This window comes from Vanacampus margaritifer, chromosome 13 (assembly GCF_051991255.1).
Source record: "Vanacampus margaritifer isolate UIUO_Vmar chromosome 13, RoL_Vmar_1.0, whole genome shotgun sequence".
In the NCBI taxonomy this organism is placed as follows: Eukaryota; Metazoa; Chordata; class Actinopteri; order Syngnathiformes; family Syngnathidae; genus Vanacampus; species Vanacampus margaritifer.
The window spans coordinates 10,261,734-10,284,423 of record NC_135444.1 but is presented as its reverse complement, the minus strand read 5'-3'; the positions used below and the strand labels follow the sequence as shown (position 1 = coordinate 10,284,423).

Genomic DNA, 22,690 nt, shown 5'->3' with positions numbered 1-22,690 from the left:
ATCCAAAATGTTAAACCTTACAATGAGAAGTTCATTTGAATCATTTTGACTGCAACGTTTTTTTGTTATTTGAAACAGCAGTTTAGCGTGTAGCCAAAATGCTAAGTTACCTAGCCTAGCTGTAAAACCTATCTTAGATGGATAACTTGATACGACACGCGTTGGGGTGTTCATTTATTTATAATTCTTAAAAATAATAATCCACGTCATTTGATTACTTTGAAATACATTACAAAAAATTTCCACGTATAATTTAGTTGTCGTTACAACCAGCGGGGGGCACTCATTCTCTAAAAACTTGGTATTTTTACGCCTGCATATTTCCAAGTTTATCAGTATAGTTTTTTGTTTTGTTTTTAATATTATAGAAATGATCTAAGGCACTCCAAACAAACTAAGCCGGATGTTTTTAAAATAACATTTATATTCTGTTCGACGTCGTGCACTGCCAATCATAATCAAGACTGCATATACATTTTTTAACGTGTTATTTGAGTTGCTCCAGGCCGCTGTGATACAGCCTATGTGCCAGTGTCACTACAAAATCCTTTCCATATAGCTAATATGGGATCTCACGAACACTGTGTCTCGACCTAATCACGTCTATCGGGTTAGGGTATAGTGTGCAACGTAGGTAGTATATGTTACTTTTTTACTCAAGTCGTGAACGAAGCAAGCAACAAACACTAATGAAAAACGTCACTGCCATTCATACACATTTAAAACTGCAATCATCCTCTCAACCATTTCATTCGGAGGAGGCACTAAGCAGTCCCGCCTCCGGCGCGTAAAAAGACTGGGGGCGCTTTTACGCACGTAGCTGCTGCTCATCTCAGCCTCAGTGCGATCTCTGAAGAGATGGTGACCACGCGCACGGCTTTTGTGATTCTTCTCTGTTTCTTAGCCCTTCCGAAAGGATGACTTCGGACAAGTGCGACTTCGTGGGCTCGCAGAGCAGAATAGGAGCCATGCTGACGTCCAATGTCACCAAGTCAGCGGGGGAAGAAAACGCAACCAGGACGGACTCCGGCTGCAATTACGTGTCGGTGGTCTTCCCCATCACCATGATGGCCACGGGCATGGTGGGCAACTCTCTGGCTCTCATCCTGGTCTACGTCTCCTACAGGAAGAAGGAGAACAGAAGGAAGAAGTCCTTCTTGCTTTGCGTTGGCTCTCTTGCGCTGACGGACCTGTTCGGCCAGCTCCTGACGAGTCCGATAGTGATCTCGGTTTATCGCGCCGACCTGAGATGGGAGCTCATCGACTCGTCGGGCAACCTGTGCGCCTTCTTCGGCGTGTGTATGACCACCTTCGGCCTGTGCGCGCTTTTCATGGCCAGCGCCATGGCCATCGAGAGGGCCACGGCCATCACCAACCCGCACTGGTACTCCAACCACATGAAGACCAGCGTGACCAAGCAGACGTTGATGGTCATCTGGTGCCTGGTGTTGCTCTTCGCCCTCCTGCCCGTAGCCGGTGTGGGCAAGTACACGCGTCAGTGGCCCGGCACCTGGTGCTTCATCAGCACTGGGGACAGAGAAGTGCCCGGCAACATCTTTTTCTCCTTCACTTTTGCCTTACTGGGGATTTTCTCGCTGCTTGTCACGGTGTCCTGCAATGTGGTGACCATCCGCGGCCTGATTACTCGCTGTAAGACCAAGTCTGGCACGTCTCAGACCTCCAAACACTGGGAAAGACTCACCACGGAGACCGTCATTCAACTCATGGGGATTATGTGCGTTCTGCTTGTGTGCTGGTCTCCTCTACTGGTATGTTAAGTTATCATTTCCTAACTTTTTTCCCCAATGTGATCTGTAATGTGCATCCATAATGAGGTGGAAAAAATAAACAAACAACTGATATAATGTGTTTGCACAAGACTTGTGTTTAGAATTTAACCCTGGAAAACCCAAGAACCCTTTTCTTCTTTGGAAAATTATGAATTATACATTAAATGACTGCTATAAATTCACTGAACACCAAAATATATGTTTTTTCAATTTTAACCCTTGTTTTTTGAACTAGCTCAGAGTTGCTAATTTATCAATATATATATATAAAACATACTCCTTGGCATTCTGCAACATGATATGAAATAGATTTTACCATCTGATGGTTTGCTGAGAAGATGGTTTTGTTTGGATTGATTTCCAGCTCAACAAAACAGCATGTTGCCAGCCATCTTGTCACCACCACTCTGGCTCATGTAAGTGCAATATTCATCCACTAGATGGCCCCATGCAGGGGTCAAAAGTGGCACTCTGGACTTTTGAAGTTAAATTTGTAAAAAAAAAGAAAAAAAAAAGGTCTTTGTTATTTGAGTAGCAGAATTTATTGGCTTTTCCTGACATTTTGGTAGCCATGCCCTACAGCAAAAATCATTGTATGCAGAGAGCTTCCTCGGCATCAGAGGGATCTCGTTGCGCAAAGGTGTTAGTCAGGAGAAGTGTCAAAATAATTTTCAAGGCAGTAAATATACGATGGAACACAGTGACAGCTATCATCAGTTGGAAAAATGGGCTAGTGACACCTGGATATGGACCAAAAAGTGATGAGAAAGGGAGGCTGTCGAGAAGCCAACAGTGACATTGAAGGAGCTGCAGAAATCTCTGGAAAGTACTGGCTGTTTAGTAGGCACATGTCAACAATACCATCTTTTTCATATGTCTGAGTGACCAGACGGGAGCCTTATCTTGCAAAGAATAAACATCAGCGCCTGCATGGCTCCATTTGCAACATGCACACAGTTGAAATCTCCCAAGTGCATGTGGGGAAATGTATTATGGGATAGTTTCCCAAAATTTCAACATAGCTGAAATACGTTCACTTATTTGTATTTAATTTCTTTAAAAAATAAAAAATAAAAGTGCAATCAATGGATTCTCAGTGTCGGCAGCATCGTTAAACAAACATTTAAATAAATCAGTAAATAAAAAGCTACATGACGAATGCTTGTAAACATGGCAAATTTGATTTGTTTTTGTCAGGGTTTGTAAAAGGGTTTAAAAGATGTTCTCAGGCAATGAAAAATTGACACGAAAACATTTGTGACAAGTCCAAACTGTCTGTGAACATCTTTGCAAGTTGCAACTTTTTGCAACATTTTATGAACACTGACGAAAAGTTTATTCGCTAAGTTCCCAAGCATTCTTTTCAGTGCAATACCAGCTTTATGGTCCTTCAGATTTATATGTAAAAAAAATATTCAAATGCTAAATATCGAGTGGGTTAGGGTTTGGGTTTTATTTATCCCTCATATCTACAGTGAAGCATGGTGTTGGCAGTTTCATGCTTTGAGGCTGTTCTTCTTCAGATGGAACTTGGTTTATAGTCTAGGTGGAGGGAGTTACGAAAAGTTCAAAATATTAGACAGCGTTAGCACAAAACGTCCAAAACGTCCAAAACGTCTGCTAGAAAGCAAAATAAATGCCAGGGAAAGCCTAATAGAACAGATGGACTTCGATTTAACATGAGTTGTGTGTGTGATTGGTTAATTTTGAACACTGCCGCACACCACTTTTAAGAGGGTGTGCATACTTTTGCAACCAAATGATCTCTAGTTTATTTTTAATTCTCCTCTCAGTAAGACTTGTATTCAAATGTGTTGTCACAAAAATGCCGGGAATTTTTTTGGAATGATTTATCTTGGTTTCATGTTTTATATCATAGGTGTCAAACTCCGGTCCTCGAGGGCCGCAGTGCTGCAGGTTTTGCAAGTTTCCCTCTTCCAACACAAGCTGATTCCAATCAGCAGGATCGTTATCAGCCTTATGCAGAGCTTGCTGATGAGCTGATCATACATCAGCTGTGTTGGATAAGGGAAACCTGCAGCCCTCGAGGACCGGAGTTTGACACCTATGTTCTATATCACAAAAACCTGGTTTTGAACAAGCGTGTGTAGACACTTTATATCCACGATATTTGACATTTGAAATTTTTCACAGCACACCAGCACTAAAATGAAAAAACTATTTCGATAATGAAATAAAATAAATACAAAAAAGCTTTTAAAAAACAACTAAAAAAAACTAACTGAAACTACGTTTTATGTTTACAAAAGTAACTCAAACTCACTATAGTTATAGCCAAAATGTCCTTTGTTTTAGTCTTTGCTAATTCATTTAATATGTGAACCTTTGCGGATGATTTTAAGTATATTTATTTTGATATGAACCGGAAAAAAGACGTTTGAAAGGAGTGACGTCATTTAGAAAAGCGTCTTCAGATGATGTCGCTCCTTTAGGTGACAAATTTGCCTGTTTGACTTTTGGCTCCAATGGCTCGCCCCGCCTGCTTTTTCATTGAACTCAGCCATAATGCAACTCTAAGTAAGTTTTTTAAATATATTATTAATTATTATTAAATATTGTGCACAAGTAATGCACATTTAAAAAAGCTAATACTGAAACTAACTAAAACTAAGCATTAACAACAATAAAACTAATAAAAAAGAACAAAACTAATTAAATTTCAAAAACTAAACTCAAAACAAAATAAAAACTAACTAAAATGAAAAGGGTGGGAAATGGGGGGGGGGGGGGTATCCAGAGCTCAAAGCTGATGATAAATGGGTTTATTGGAACAAAACCACAGAATGGTCAAATGTGCACACTGGACTGACTGAAAAAAGAAATGAAAAGAACAACTCCTTATATACAGTTTTACTAGGCCAAATCCCTTTTTTTTCTGATTGGACAAAACTATTAGACAACCTTATTTAGCCCAATGCCAAAAAAAGTTACACTAGATTTTAATGGTGCCCACATGTCCTTCTATGTTGCAGTTGTTGTTTATGAAAGTGTCAGTTAGGCCTTAAATCTGATGAGACGGCAGGCTCGATTTGGTTAGCAAAGAGGCCTACAATTAGTTTGTTTCTACTCTTACTGTATGGATGCACTCAGCATTTCGTTTGTATCAACTAAGTGATATATATTTAGAGATGGGAAAATGAAGCCTCATGAAGCACTTTTACTATTTTTTTTACTCCTCTAGATGGTGCTCTTGGTTCAAATAAAAAGGCTAGTGCAATGAAAATTTATTACATTTCCACTGCCTTTTTAAACCAATAGTGCCATCTAGAGGAGTCAAAAAATATCACAAGTGCTTCATGAGGCTTCATTTTCCTATCACTAAATATATAGATTTTTTTAACCCTACAAAGTTCCCCAGAAATTGTGAATATTAAGACAAAAATGTTCTGCATTGATTGTGAGTATAGCGTCTGATTGAACACATTTTTAAAGATAAAGTCAAGTAAAAAAAAATCTTTATTTTATTTAATTTTATTTTTATATGTTCTATGCAACTACTACCTACTAGTCTAAACATGGTATTCTGATTAATGTTGCTTTTGTGGAATATGAATTAACAAAATCCACCCGTTTTTATTCATCTCAGGAGGCAGCCATTTTGCCACTTTTCACTGAAAATGACATCACAGTTGCTCATGTATTGCATAAATGTAATTGTACTAGGGGTGTGAATTGCCTCGTACCTGGCGATTCGATCATGATTCATAGGTCACGATTCGATTCCGATTAATCCCGATACGGATCTATAAATTGATTATTGCGATTTTTTTTAAAACCAAATTTAGAAAATACAAATCAGTAAGCTTGTACATGTACACTGTAAGATTTGTATGAAAATGTATTTATTTATCTGAAAATTCAGGCTTATAACTGAGCCACTGCATTTAACAAACAGGTTGCAGTCCGTTTCATGTTTGAAGAGCACAGAAAAAAATATTAAGGCTTAATGTTCCATTAATATAACATTCTTCCATGCTTAATGTGTGAATCCTAACCCTAAGTAAGACGTTTTGTTGAATATTTCCATAAAAAATTGATGTCTAAAAATCGAATCGATTCAAGAATTGCGTGCTGTAATATTGCGATATATTGGCAAATCGATTTTTTCTAACACCCCTAAATAGTACATTCCAAAAGAGCGGCAAATCGGAAATGTACGACATGTGCCTCACATAGAAAAAGTGTGTGCGGTTGGATGTGGTGTCAGGGAAGATTTCAACATAGTTTGCCATGTTGGAACAGGATAAGTGGTCTAGAAAATGTAAGGATGGATCACTTTGAGGTGGTTGATGTTTTTTTACTTCCTTGCACAAAGTATAATAATAGTGTAGGACATTGGCCACTATTTATTTATTATTTGTAGATGTGAATAGTCGTCAAAATGTAATACAGGCACTCGATTTGAAGCAGTCATGCTCTAGGTCCAGGAAGTGGTTTGTGCTCAAGCCATGACATCATTGCTTTTCTATCCATGATCTCATCTAGTGAATGATGACAATGCTAACAAGTGCAATTTTAAAAAGCCTCACAAGAAAAACAGTTCATATTTATTTCATGCAATTTTATGATTTTAACGTAATGAACCGCCGCGACACTCTACAGTATTATGATAGCGTAATCCGCACACAATTGGACAGCCAGATATGGACACGCATGCACACCGACACACACGCACGCGTTTGCAGCTGTGTCTTTGAGCGGCACACTAACAAGAGCAGACACCGCAACGTTCCGTTTGATCCCACACCGGCCGAAAAAAGGTGCCCATTTATGTGCCTCAAATTACAAAGCCATGATTGCCCTTCACACCTTAAAAGGTGCTGAAAATGTTCTTGTATATTTCCAAGCTGACAGACTGTACTTTTCAAAGTGTGTTTCTTCCCATTGCCAAGTCTCACCCTCGCCATTCCTGCCGAAACACTGGGCCCAGCGCGCTATCCATTAAGGGCCAATCCACTTAGCGGAGTTCTGTTTGAGGGGGTCTGCTGCATGTGTTATGAGGGCAAGGCATTGTCAGTCACATGTGTAATTGTCCGACCAAGGACATTATTGGAAAGCACGTCTGAGTCTGTGTGGTAGCAAAGATAGTAAAGCTGCTCATTGTCCTTGTAGGAGCGTATTGTTATAGTATGCATTTTAGTCATTTGGAAATTACAAGTGAATCCTGGGGGATGCCTTTAGGGATTACTCCCTCGAGTCTCATCATTAGAATGTAAAACGCATGCTCTATAGGGTTTAAGTCCGCCAGTCCAAAACCTTCCATGCTGTGCCCCTTTATTGATTTGCTAGTGTCAATATCTTTGTTGAGGATTCAACCTCTAAACGGATTATTTAGGATGAATTAACCACCACAGGGCGCTCCGGTAAGAGAGAATGTAAGTCTTCAGGTGAACTAAAGCATTTAATCAACTCAAAATGCAGCCAGATTTACAGTTTCTGGAAAAGTAAAAGAAAGAAAACAATGACATTTGAAGCAACTATCTGAGCGCTTCTATCATTCAAAGCAAATTACACTCCTAATGAAATTAAACTCAAATAAATAAGTTGTTTACAGGCTGTTTTGTGATATTAACTAACTATATTGTTAGTCTAAATTAGATTACATTGGCAAATTACTAACAGCCGCACGCTAGCAGTTAGCTATCAACTACTGATACAAAGTGCAAACATTAGACAAAAAAATGAACATATAAGAGACATGAACCCTAATAGTTCCTGACTAAGCACAGATAAGAACTTATCAGCATGAATTAAAATTGGAACGAGTCAGAATGGACACTCACGTCGTCATTTACTACTGCACGTGCAAGCTGCGAGCTGACTGACCAACGGATGACGGAAAAACGGGAAGCGGAAATACGGCGCGGCCTTTCAAATTAAAAGCACACAGTTTCAAAATAAGACATGATACGTATAAACATTACAAACGAAACCATTTAATGAATTCTTAACAATCTTGTTGCATGATGATGAATGACCTCTTATTGAATTGGGTTGCGTTTTTATTTAAATTGGTAGACGGAATGTTTCAGTAGACTTCTGAGTTGTCACATTACATCAACGAAGATTAACGAGTCTGTTCCAGAAGCCCGAGCTGTCACATTTCCTCCATGGAGTTTCACAGATGATATTAATCATGTACTCCATCTTTGTCTCATTAGTCCACATTTCTCCCAGCATTGTGGCAAATTCCAGCAAATACATATCTTTCATGCTAATGAGTTATTAGCATATGTACTTTGTTCATATTGAAAACCGAATTTCCTGCCCTCTGGGGGTTGTTGCAGATGTCATTAACCGTTATTTTGCTGTCTTTTCGTCATCAACTGCTACTTTGTTCCTCTTCAGGTTATTCCAGTTGTGATATTGGATCATACATCTTTAACTTTTATGAATGTAGTCTTCACAAGTAAAAACCTAGTCTGAGGGCCTTATTTTCATGCCCAGAACAAGTCTAGTCTATTTTTGGACACCCTCACTTCACACTCTATTTTTTTTTTTGTCATAAAAAATGAATGACGGGGCCGCAAATGGCCTCAGGGCCATAGTTTGGACACCCCTGGATTAATCGATTGAATAATCAATACATTAATCGATTCCAAAAATATTCGATAGTGACAAACACTAATCTTCTCTTGCAGATGCAAACTATAAAAGCATGTAGACGTATTATTTCAGATATTGTTTATGATTCATATTCCCATGTAAGGTCAAGACTGAATAAGATGCCTGTCTCCCTCCACAGGTGCTGATGCTGAGGATGATTTCCACCCAGGTGTCCTCTCATGAATGTAATTCATCACCCGAGAGCTCCCATCCGCCGTCCTCCGTGCGGGACGTCCAGTTGGACTGCAACTTCTTCCTGACCGCCATCCGCCTGGCCTCGCTCAACCAGATCCTGGACCCGTGGGTTTACCTGCTCCTCAGAGAGATCCTCCTCCGCAAGTTCTGCCTGGTAGCCAACGCCGTCTCCAATTGCTCCATAGAGGATCAGAAGGAGACTCAAACGGCCCTGGACGCGCTTAATAAGCAGAAGCAAGAAAGCCTCCAGCAATCTCAAAGTAACAAAGGAGACTTTTGAATGAGATTTTCCCGTTTCATGACATATTGAGTGGAAATAAACCAAGTGGAGATACTGCAAGTGGAAGCATATTTTTCTTTTTTATTCATTTACTCCCGAAGACGGCTATAGACGTCAAAAATTCATTTGAACGATTTCTATTAGTTTAACATTTGTTTTCACTTTTGTTAACAAGAGTATGAAAACTTTTTTAATTGTACTTTTAGAACAAATGTAAAATTTGTGATTAAGCGTGAGTTAAGTAGTGAAGTCATGCGATTATTTACGATTAAAACGCCCCTAATTTTTTAATAATCTTTTTTCTAAAAAAAAAATGTTTATTAAAAAATAGGGGCATTTAAAAAAAAATAGTTAACTCACGATTAACTCATTCACTGCCATTGACGGCTATAGACGTCAAAAATTAATCTGAACTAGTTCTATTAGTTTAACATTTGTTCCCACTTTTGTTAACAAGAGTATGAAAACCTAGAACATGTACATTTAGAACAGATATAAAATTTGTGATTAATCGTGAGTTAACTATTGAAGTCACGGGATTAATTATGATTAAAAGATTTAATCGCCTGACGCCCCTATTTTTTTCTATTTTCTATTTTCTTTTTCTCTTAAAAAAAGATGATTAAAAATGAGGGGCGCAGGGGATTAATTTTTTTTCGTAATTAATCGCATGACTTCACTAGTTAACTCACGATTAATCACAAATTGTATATCTGTTCTAAATGTACACATTTTTTTTTAGGTTTTCATACTTTTGTTAACAAAAGTGGAAAAAAATGTTAAACTAATAGAAATAGTTCAAATGAATTTTTGACGTCAATGGCAGTTAACGAGTTAATCACAAATTTTATATCTGTTCTAAATGTACAATAAAAACATTATAGGTTTTTATACTCTTGTTAAAAAAAGTGGATTTTTTTTTAAACTAATAGAAATAGTTCAAATGAATTTTTGACGTCTATAGCCGTCAATGGCAGTGAATGAGTTAAAAGTCACCTGACCATCATGTGAATATACGCCATATCATATCCCATCAAGAAGTCTCCTTTTGTTACTTTTCAATCATATCATTTCCAAGAAGTGACTCTAAACTGGAGTGATGCATCTCTTTCGTTTGTCATCACTTTTTTTTTTTTACACGAAGATATAAATCATTTAATGTACAGGAATGTAACTATTTTTTATGAAAATCAGTTGAAAAGAAAAATGGAATGTAAGATTGTTTATTTGTGGTAAATCGCTTACAATGCTACCTATTGGATATCGTTGAATGTGAATAGTTAGACAAGCCGTACTACTGCGAAACTCACAAATCAACATCTACAGTGTCACAGATGGTTTGCTTCAAGTTTATTCAAGATGTACAATACATTTTTTTTTAAGGATTGTGAAGTTTGTTGTTTGTGCCAAACGCCTCACAGTTGCTCAGCATGAGCAAAAGGCAACTGTTGCTATTCTATGTCATGTAAAAACGGCCAAATACTTCTGATTACAGTTTGATATTTATTTATTGAAGTATTTATTGGGGGGGGTTGTGCTGCTGCCATTTTTAGCTTTTTCACGGAGGAACATAGTAAACACGATTGTGCCTTCTCAGCACATTAGCCAGCTGGAGGAGCTTTTGCTGGCCTGTCACGTGTATACAACGCGAAACGGGAGCTGTGTGCTGATTAATGTAAATTTCACATTTGCATGCTCATCCAGACAATTAAGAATGGTTCATCGTTTCACCTAATCTCGCCATTAAGATGGAACAAACGATGAGTTAGTACATGAATGTGTGATGAGCTTTACACTTGACCTCTTGATTTTTGAACGTGCAGCTTAACGAGAAATCGGCACTCAGTTTAATTGATGCTCCGTTCTTTTTAAGTGCTGCTTTAAATTGAGAGCATCGATTGTAAGAACATGTTCAGATGTCGAGAAACACATCCGTGATATTTTTTTGTCACGTTTGACAACAACGTGTTGACAAGTTGGTTTGCCTCGACCAGCGAATCTGAGCCGTGCGAATCTCATTTGACTTTATTATTGACATTAATTATCATTTCATCCAAAGACAACTAAATAGTCTTTTTTGGGTTTTCAGATGAAAATGCATTTATAATTTGTATGTCTGGAAAAACGAACAGTGTGGTCCACCCGGGTGGGAAAAATAGAAAGAGTACTAATGATCTATGTCATTAGTACAACATTGAGTGCATGAGAGTGAACTGAGGAAAAAGAGGATGTTTTGTCCAAATATTAACCACTAACGAGTTTGCCAGCTTATCAGTTTACAAAACTTTAGAAGTAATGATGTTTGGCTTCATTAAAAGGTCACTAATGTTGTTACTTTTTTTCTTATACAAGCTTCATTTTGAGCTTTAATTCATTCACTGCCATCGACGGCTATAGACGTCAAAAATTCATTTGAACTATTTCTATTAGTTTAACATTTTCCCCACTTTTGTTAACAAGAGTATGAATACCTATAATTTTTTTAATTGTATTAAAACAGATATAAAATTTGTGGTTAATCGTGAGTTAACTAATGAAGTCATGCGATTAATTACGATAAAAAAATTTAATCGGCTGATGCCCCCAATTTTTAATCATCTTTTCTTTAAAAAAAAAAAAAAAGATAATAAAATTAAATTAAATTAAAGAACAGATTATTAAAAAATTAGGGGCATCTGGTGATTAAAATGTGTAATCGTAATTAATCGCATGACTTCACTAGTTAACTCACGATTAATCACAAATTTTATATCTGTTCTAAATCTACAAAAAAAATCTAAGCTTTCATACTCTTGTTAACAAAAATGGAAAAAAAAGTTAAACTAATAGAAATAGTTCAAATTAATTTTTGACGTCTATTGCTGTCAATGGCAGTAAATGAGTTAATTGGCAGATCTGTTTATTAAACCTTTCAGCTGGAAATAAAAAAAAACATTTATTATGACAATTTTGATATTATGTTCATGTGTTTGTCTATCTTATCAAATTATAGACAGGTTGACTGATAAACACACCATAGAAAATGTATTTAAGCAAGACTGCACCTTGCATGCTTATCTTAGAAAAGAGTGCAATCATTTCCTGTACAGTATATTCATCCATTCGGCATACATACTCAGCCCATATCTGTAAAATATTGCATATGTCATAAAAAGTGATCATTTTATCCAAGTGAAAGGCAGAGCAATGAAAAACCAACAACAAAAAATGATTCACGTTGAATCTGTCATTACTGACCCCTGAGACCCGATTCTCAGATGAGGGCTATATACACAAACACGTTGCAACATTGCTTTTTATTTTTATTTTATTTTTTCAAGTTCAAGGCCTCCGTGTTGAGTATGAGAGTAAAATAGGAATGATGTAATTATGCAACCTTTGACCAAGTCTTTGAAGTCAAATGCGCATTTTTGATTCATTTGCAGTTGGAATCTGATCTACTTTATGTGGTGCTGTAATGTTGTGAGTATATGTCTAATAAAGAGAAGAATACTTTCAATATTTTTAACAGGTCTTGATTCTTGATTGTATAAATAGACAGCCAGACAGCCGGATGGATGGATGGATAGATAGATAGATAGATAGATAGATAGATAGATAGATAGATAGATAGATAGATAGATAGATAGATAGATAGATAGATAGATAGATAGATAGATAGATAGATAGATAGATAGATAGATAGATAGATAGAAACTCGTTCAAGTCCAATCAAAAGTCATTCACTGCGGTCACCACTAATAGAGAATCTGGATTTTGGACACGAGTCCAAGCTTTATAGTGTTGTAACTGAACAAGTTCACAAAATAAAAGTTCAATGAATTTGTTCACATTTTGAGCGAAAGTGAACTGATTGTAGGGTATTTTTGCTTTGTGAACGTTTTACAGTATTTGTACAAATAAATGGAAACTTTGTTCCAGGGACTTTAAAGATCATTTAATATGTTTTGTGACAGCTTCAACAACACTTAATAACGTGATACAATAACACTGTGTGTTTTTAATAGGATTCACTTTTATTGCATACATTCACTTTAATTATTGAATAATAGAACCCAGTGCCCACAATCTAAAATGGCATTGGTGCACTTTAGCAAAGAAACTTACTTTTTCTGAGGTCATCTCCTTTTTATGGTTTAACCTTTCTCATGTTGTCTGTTTGCAAAGCAGCTCAGCAGATCGATGCGGTTAGTCAAGGATATTTTCCCACGATGCACTGCAGCCCCCTCAATGTTCTTACACAAGAATGGCCATTCGGATGGAATGGAGTAACGTAAAATTTAGAATCGAATCTGACAAAGCTCTTTGGCAGTTTTATGTCATCCTGCTGCCTCGTTTTCACTTCAAAATGGTGGTGACCAGGACCTCGAATGACTCCAGTGGGGGTCTTATTGATGAGTAGGGGTGATGAATTCCCCTTAGGGTGAACCAAGTCCAGGTTGTAAAATGTATACGATGTGTTTGCTGGACTACCAGACTGGGATGAGGTTCCAGAGGAGCTTGGGCGGTAGTAAAAAAAAAAAAAAAAAAAAAATCTATAAATAATGAATACTCGTATACTCGGGTCGCCTTGTGGAATCCCTGACGTGATCCTGCGCGTGTCGGACAGGCTTCAGGAGGTCACTGATCCACAGCGAGTGACACTCCAGAGGCGACATGTCGGCCTTGAGTCTGAGAAGCCACCTCACAAGCCGGGACGATGCGAATAGATAATGGCGGATAAATGCCACTTAAATGCCACCAACTTTATGGCCCATGTCGCTGCACTTGCTTGTAACAGGGTACAAAAGGCACTAATTAGAATGAAATGAAGCTTTAATTGTATTATACTGACAGGAAAGTCCACATGACATAGGTTAAAGGAAAAGGTTTGCAGTCTTGTAATTAAAGTTAATCATTTCTCTCTCAAGCAACACTGAAGTGGAACCTCACAATTTAAATGGATTGAATTGGACTTAAAGGGGAAGTCAACCCAAAAAATTATTTTTGACAATATGTTCTACGCAGCTCCACTAGTCTAAATATGGTATTCTGGTTAATATTACATTAGTGGAATATGAATTAAGCAGCAAAATCCAGCCGTTTTTATCCATCTAAGGGGGCGGCCATTTTGACACTTGCTTTCGACTGAAGATGACATCAATGTTGCTCAGGTCTCGGGTAACAACCAATCAAAATGGCTGCCCCCTAAGATGGATGCGCAGGAACAGCTGGATATTGCCTCATAACTCATGTTCCACAAATGTAATATTAATCCAAATGTCATGTTTAGACTAGTCAGGTCACGTATAACATATTATTGTCAAGAAATTTTGAAGGTTGACTTCCACTTTAAAACTTTTCTACTGCCAAACGTTATCCAGTGATAGCCGATTTTGAGCATTTTCACTTATCTTTCATGGCAAACAGAATATTGTGTGCTACTTAAACATGGTGGATATCATATGAAAGATTGGATTTCATTCTTTCATTTGAAAAAAAAAGGATAATTCTACCTTATTCCGTATTTTAGTAATCACCTTTTGAAAATAGCTCATTAGAGTGACATTGAGAGAAAATTGAAAAGATAAGAAGAAAATATGATTTTTGTGAAAAGATACATTTTCTGCACAATAGTGACTTTGACACTAATATATTTTTTGTTTGGTGACGCTCTGTGAATTAAAGGCTTTGATCATTCACGTCATCCTTGAAAACGTTCTATTACATCAGATCCGTCATGTTTCAGTGTAATTCCATACTACCGGGAGCCCATTGAAAATAAATTCAATGCTGCCTCCTGCTGGCCATAGTTAGTGGCTGTTTTGAGGATTTTACAACCCCAATGACAAGGCAGCGCTGCACAGACTGCCCATTGAGGGGAAAAAAACGCATAGTAAACGTCAATTAACGTTTTTGCCAGCATTCATTTGGATTTTAGTATACGTCATTAAACCTTTTTGGCGGTAAAAGAGTTAATGTTTTAATACTGTTGTCATTCTTTCATTGTAGTTGACTATGCTTCAGGAGTTTGAGTATGAGCGCTTTTAGATCCAATATTTCAACGTCTCAATCGCTTTGAAAAGCAAACTTGAGAAAATGACCCAAATACAGTAGCAAAAGTGCTTCACATGAACAAAATTGTTGACAAAGTTTGAACGTGATTTAATATGCTCATGTTTGCTGTTTTGCACTGCATGAAGTATTTTATTACTGAATCAGCCGTCTGTCTGTGGACAATACATTTTAGTCTGCACCACTGTACCATCATTTATCACTTCTGCTCTCAATGTATTGTATAATATACGCATGAGAGCCATCATATTTTTCCGTAGAGGAGGATTCAAACAATATAAATGTAGGGATAAAGTATGAGGTTATCTGAAAGGAGCTTGTGAGGCAAAGTGAAAGATTATTATTATAAAGTGAGATTTTTGCAGAGGAAATAGAAAAAGTGTTGCGAGTGACCTCGTAATTCTTTTATCTTCACTGCACACTCGCGCGTACACACAATTTCTACTTCGCTTCATAGTATTCTGCTATTCTTCCTCATGTTCAATTATATAATTGCTTCTCCGAGAGCCACTCTGACGAGCAGAGTCATGACTTTAAAGGATTTGATCAATTTAATGCTTCTTGACATTGGTTATGCTTTGAATGCATGTGGAGTGTTTGAAAGGGTCATATCTAGGGCAACATTTTAAATAAGGTATGTGGACCACAACTGCTACACTATGTAGCTAGCTTATTTTTATCGCTTTACAGTATATTCTGCCATCCCTAAGCAGAAGGACTGCAGTTTAGCAGACAACGAACAGTCCCTCCAAAAGAGTCCAATGTTTCAACCTGTTCCGTTCTCACTGACCATACAGAGTGGACGATTAAAGAAGCGACTTGTTTAGCTTGTTTCACGAACGTAGCTAGCTCGGGACTAACGCACAATGGTAAGTGTCATTGACTCGCTAACGCTAATTAGCACGCTACTCGCGGCACTTGCATCACTTAAAAGAACGACTATTCATACAAAACGCTTCGGGAATGCATACAGAGAAGCATGTTAACATTACTCACCAACATATGTTTTAACTACGCTGCAAAAAACAAAAAACAACTTTTATTGGCATAACTTGATCATGACTTTTTCTTTCTACTCTCTAATGTGGCCACAACTTAACAGTGTATCAGAATGCGCTGAACCACACTGCCCCTAAGTGGCCAAATCATGTACAACATAAACAGTGCTCCCAATAAAGACACAAAGGGCAAGACAGTATAAAATGATTTACATAAAATCGATTTTGGGACATTTAAAATCGATTCTGAATCGTACTCAATGAGAATTCTTATGAGAATCGATTTTTTGGGGCACACTCCTGATGACAACATGCCATGCCTGCTCACAATGACCTGAGCATCTGACAGTTCCTGGATGACAAGAATGTTGCCGTGCTGAAGCAACATCACACGACCTGGTTCCATGTGATTCGCCCCCATGTGTTTCTGTCTTGAACCCCTATCCCACAGCACAAACGTTAAGAAAATAAGTGATTATTTTCATGTATACTACACAGGACTTGCTAGGAATTTCTACTGCTCCTTCCTTGTTGCTGTCGGCCTCTTTGCAACCTCCATTCTCATCAATTTTGAAGGGACATCCAGTTCTTTATAATGTCACTGTTTTTACGTATTTTGCCATATTTTCATGTAATTAAATTATTTTATACTCTACTTATTCTATTAAATAGGGTTCAGTGAATGCGTTCAGTACCTCTAACAAGATTAACTCGTTCACTGCCATTGACGCCTATAGACGTCAAAAATTAATTAGAACTATTTCTATTAGTTTGAATTTTTCCCCCACTTTTGTTAACAAGAGTAGTAAAAAAATATTGCACATTTACAGATATAAAATTTGTTCTGTGCTGAAGTCAAGCGATTAATTACAATAAAAAAAATTAAACACCTGACACTCCTAATTTGTAATCATCTTTTCTTCTTTATTTTATTTTTTAAATTGTGAGTTAACTAGTAAAGTCATGTGATTAATTACAATGAAAAAATTTAATCACCTGACGCCCCTAATTTTAAATATTTTTTTTAAAAGCGTGAGTTAACTAGTGAAGTCAAGTAATTAATTACAATAAAAAAAATGTTAACACCTGACACTCCTAATTTTTAATCATCTTTTCTTTTTCTTTTTTTAAATTGTGAGTTAACCAGTAAAGTCATGCGATTAATTACAATACAAAAAATTAATCACCTGACGCTCCTAATTTTTAACATTTTTTTTAATCGTGAGTTAACTAGTGAAGTCAAGCAATTAATTACAATAAAAAAAATTCAACACCTGACGCCCCTAATTTGTAATAATCTTTTCTTCTTTTTTTTAAATTGTGAGTTAACTAGTAAAGTCATGCGATTAATTACAAGTAAAAAAAATTATCACCTGGCGCCCCTAATTTTTAATGTATTTTTTAAAATTGTGAGTTAACTAGTGAAGTCAAGCGATTAATTACAATTAAAAAAAATTAAACACCTGACGCCCCTAATTTTTAATCATCTTTTCTTTTCTTTTTTTAATTGTGAGTTAACTAGTAAAGTCATGCGATTAATTACAATAAAAAAATGTAATCACCTGAAGCCCCTAATTTAAAAAAAATCTTCTTAATAATGAGATTTAAAAAAGAAAAGATTGTTAAAAATTAAGGGCGTCAGGCGATTAAAATTTGTAATCCTAATTAATCGCATGACTTCACTAGTTAACTCACAATTTTATATCTGTTGTAAAAATACAATTAAGGTTATTATAGGTTTTCATACACTTGTTAACAAAAGTGGATATATTTTTTTTTAAACTAATAGAAATAGTTAAAATGAATTGTTGTGAATGAGTTAGAAACCTTACTGGTATAGACTTTCTATCCACTGCATGTGTCCATTCACATTATTACATAATCTTTACCAGTCGTTTCACGTCCACAATGAGAAAATGCGGCTGTAGAGTACAAAAGAAGTATTTTCTGCTCAGAGAAGCAGCAAGGAGGTCACCAGAGAGAACGCTGCACAATAAACCCATTTCCAATCTGACATATAGTGGCAGTGATGTGCTGTTGTTCCACACTATTGGATTACATTGTCACAGCTGTATCGCTCAGTGGATCATAATGAGTCCGAGATGGGGCGATATGTAAAGTTTGTTTACTCACAAACAGTGTTTTATAATAATCATCCACTTGATTTATGTTTTTTATTAGGACACTAGGAGAATTGTAGCGGGTCTTTACAAGATTCCTATCAGGCTCGAACCTGCTGCCTGTCACTGGTGCTCACTGCGGTCCAAACACAAACTAATGAAGCCATAAATCCAGTCCAGACCTGTTTAGGGATCCGACAAACACATCTGTCTGTGTACAACTTCTCCCATTGTGCTGGCTTATGTTCATTAAGCCGATTACAATATTTGATAGGGTTCTTTTTTAGCAAAACCGCCTTTGATTATTTAGAGAACCCAAAAATAATTTTGTGTGTGCTGTAGCTGTGCTGTAATGAGTCAGCGTGTTGACTATACAATACAGCTAGTAATTTAACTCATTCACTGCCATTGATGGCTATAGACGTCAAAAATGAATTTGAACTATTTCTATTAGTTTAATATTTTTCCCCACTTGTTAGCAAGAGTATGAAAACCTAGAACAATTTTTTTTATTGTAAATTTAGAACAGATATATTTTGTGTGATTAATCGTGAGTTAACTATTGAAGTAATGCGATTAATTACAATTAAAAATTGTAATCGCCTGACGCAATTTAAAGATTATTAAAAATTCGGAGCGTCAGGCGATTAAATTTTTTTATTGGAATTAATCGCATGACTTCACTAGTTAACTCACAATTAATCACAAATTTTATATCTGTTCTAAATGTACAATAAAAAAATCTAGGTTTTTATACTCTTGTTAACAAAAGTGGAAAAAAATGTTAAACTAATAAGAAATAGTTCAAATGAATTTTTTACGTCTATAGCCGTCAATGGCAGTGAATGAGTTAATAATAGGTATGAACTGTATATGTGTATAGTATGTTATTTTTGCATTTGCCAGAGATTTGGTACCTGGTTCAATCATGGATCATGTACAGTAAATAAATCAACACATGGAGCCGTATTTCCACCAAAATCGAGTTTCGCCACCTACACCACTACATAGATCTGGTTTTACCGAGTCTAAGATCTCATCTACTTTTTGTCACCAAATTGGAGATGCGATATATCTACCAAATTCACCAACACGCTCAAAATAGAATTTTGAAAAAATTGAAAATTTTGAATTGGGTAAAATAGGGTATTTAACAATAAAATATTTTCAAGATGATAACGACAATAATTCGTTAAATTAATTGATTTTTACAATGATTCAGAGGGATTATCCCACGCTGTTTCCATATTTATGAGTGAAATACTATGACATCCACCATGCACAAACCTATCTGCCTGCACTTCGATCAAATCCAACAAATTCGAGTTATACCACTTGGGCCTCTAGATAGACCTGGTTTTACCGACTCTAAAATCATATTTACTTTTTGTCACCAAATTGAAGATGCGATGCATCTACCAAATTCCGTGTCCGCCATAACGCCTAGAGAGGCTTGCCTATGAATGACTACTGAGATGCGCCCATTTTTATGCCGAGCGCACAAAAATAGAGCCCATGAACATCAACATGTAAAAGCATCCAACGCAAACAGGCGAAAAGTGATTTCCTCAGAAAGCACATGATAATGGTTGCAACACACCCCACTCAACTTGATAACCCCCTCTATGTAGGTAGGATGCAAATATCAAACAAAGAACAAACCACAAATGCGTTCTACAGCATATCATTTTGTATGGCGTAGATTAGAATGTATGTGATTGTACTTTGGCATTGAACAAACCTGCTTTTGGTTTGCATTTTGCCTCTCCTCTATTCAGCCCTGACCTTGGAAAGCTTCATCATTGCAATCCTTGCAAATATCTCTCCTCTGCAGTTTCTTTCAGATAAGGTTTGAAATTCACCGACATTTTGCTACGTCTTCATTCAGTTTTCACTTTGGCCATGCAGTGGAAAGCTTGAGTTTCTCTCTTCTAATTGACAGCTCACCTTCCAAGCTGTCCAAGACTCTTATGACGTACACCTCACATACTGCAGCGTTTTAGGTCCCTTTTTTTTCCCAGCTGTTGATGTTATAAAAAAAAAAAAACACTTCACAATCTTGCTTGAAAGTGCAATTCAAGAAAGGATTTCACCCGCCTTGTCGGGTATACTTCACCGGCTATTGAATAACGTTGTTTAAAAGAAATTCCTCTCAGGAAACAGCAGGGAAGGCATTGAAAGCACGCTGCTATGGTAACAGTGTTGATGCCGACAAATCTTGTGTGCCGCTGGGCAAAATTATGACAATATAACAACGGCGTCTGAAATAAAACAGACATGACAAGTGTTGTTGTACATGCCCACGTTGATCAAATAAAGTGTGATGTCATCCGTCACAAAGAAGCCACATGGTTGCCATGGTTTACTCGACCAAGCAGCCTGTGGTGCGCTTACAAGGAAAGCTCCGCAGTGTAAAGTGACTTTGCTGCAGACTAACAAAAAGGCTGCCTGTGATAAAGAGGGATCTATTTAATTTTTACAAGGAGGGAGTCATAAAATAAAGCAGTCGGCGAATTGTAATCTGCTAATAGTGTTAAATAGTAGAGAGCAGGAAAGTGATAAATCCTTGAACCTTACATAGTATGTAAACTTTTAAATGGTGCTTGATTGAGCGACTCATTAGCGTTCACCCTGTGGGAACTATGAAGGTCTATTCATAAGGTTTTTTTTTTAACGACATGCATTTATTTTACAAACTAATGCGAGGACTTAACGCTTTCCTCAACTGAATACGGAAAACAAAGCATGTTCGCCTTATTTAAATCCACTCATAAATAAAATGGCAGCACATTATGATTATTGGTACATAAATAAAATAACATGCTAGGCTTCCTGTGACTACATTTTACTCCACTGGTGATTCATTTTTGAATTGCGGAGCAAGTATGTAAATCAGATAGCTAGTTGTTGTTTTCAGATTGAACAACAGGTGAAATAAGAGCGACATTTTCTCTGACTTGGTGCCATATATTGCAATACCATCAAAGACATTTTTTTGATTGAAGCATTTATGCCAGGATCAAATAGATAACAATCTTTTTTTTTTTTTTTTTTCATTAAATGACATTAAGACTTCTTTACTGCACAATGCTTACTTTGAACATCATTGGTTGTGGAGGAAATAGCACCGGGGAAGAGATTAGGCACAAAATGATTTGATTTATAGTCTGTTTGTGGCTTTTTAAATGGTAAACTGGACATTTGTTTTTCAATCTCAATAATGACAGCTTTGTTTGTTATGCACAACACATTGAGTGCGCTTCTTCTATGATTGAGTTTCCTTCCAGATGTAATGAGTTTTCCAATAATCCTAATAGGACCTCACAAGCAGAGAACACTCACAGTCCCCCTCGATTTCTTTTGTGGGGGAGGATGTGGTTTTCAAACTATTGTAAATTACAATTTTGCAGCATTCACTGTATTTTTGTATCCCTTTCAGTGTTTGAATACGGAACGCGAGACAAAAAATCTGACAGCCATAACATTTTTCAAACTTGCATCTTAATTTGGGGTGTGTGGTTGGTGGGGGGATCACGCATATAGAAATATACTATAAAAGCAATAAAAAATACTATAAATAATATCAAAAACACTAACATATAAATAATAAGAAATTGATTGATTTTGGTGTGCTTGATAAATTAAAGTAAAACATTTCAGAGTGGCCTTTGCATAATTAGATTTTTCTCTATGTGGTCCTCGGAAGAAAACATGTGGACACCCCTGGTCTAAACACTTTTTTGGGGGGGAGGGAGGGGTCTTTTTCATTTAGGAGAGGGCAAGCTTTGACAAATTAACCATTTATAAAACCAGACTAATCAAGGTGTTCTTTTATATAATTAGATTTTTTTCCCTCAAAAATAAATTTTGTTCTGCATTGTTTGGCACGCATAAACGAATGTGACAAGTTGACAACCAATAAATAAAACATTTCTTCATATATTTGTTTTGTGTCTGTCAAAGCTACCTCCCAAAATTAATTGCCACATAAGTTAGAAAAGTTAAGACAAATAAATGTTGCTCATTCCTACACCAGGAAACAGTTCATGGAAGATATTTTCCAAACCCAATTTGACATGACATTTTCATTGATTGAAGGGGGGGGAACAATTTTTTGTAATTTTTTTTGTAAAATTGTTTTATTAATTTTTTATTTTTTTTTTTTAAGAAAAAAGAGAGAGAGAGAGCAATGATGATGACATGTTGAATCGGTACGATTACTGAATGAACAATACCGAGCTCTCTCAAGAAAAAACTAAACTATGAAATCAAACAATAACATTTCTCACTCTTTCTGCAATTCTGAAGTCCAGTGGTTGTGCTGATACTTATACTGTATATTCTATTAATTAAGTAGACACGCTAGAATGTATGATTTGGTGTTTTGAACCCTTTAGGGTACTAATTTATTATTTAGTATGTGGCGTGGTCGACCTGCTTCAGTCAGCGCTGTTCCACCCACACACAGATTGGCCGAAACTATGAAATATCATCTGTCAAGGATCTTATTTTGTGTGTGCATCCATCTTTCTCTAAGCAGCATTATCATACAACAACAACTGGGCCTGAAGAACCCTTTTAATTACAGGTGCAGTTAGTTTATCATAAGCAGTAATGAATTTTATT

At 36.6% G+C, this 22,690-nt stretch overlaps 1 protein-coding gene across 1 annotated transcript; it reads left to right on the top strand.

Moving 5' to 3' along the window:
- Nucleotides 1–49: 49 nt before the first annotated feature.
- ptger3 (prostaglandin E receptor 3 (subtype EP3)) lies at nt 50–9,246 on the top strand. The gene is made up of 2 exons (XM_077584696.1): nt 50–1,769; nt 8,557–9,246. The coding sequence occupies exons 1-2, from the start codon at nt 918–920 to the stop codon at nt 8,890–8,892; spliced, it is 1,188 nt and encodes a 395-aa protein (XP_077440822.1). The 5' UTR covers nt 50–917; the 3' UTR covers nt 8,893–9,246.
- Nucleotides 9,247–22,690: the final 13,444 nt, after the last annotated feature.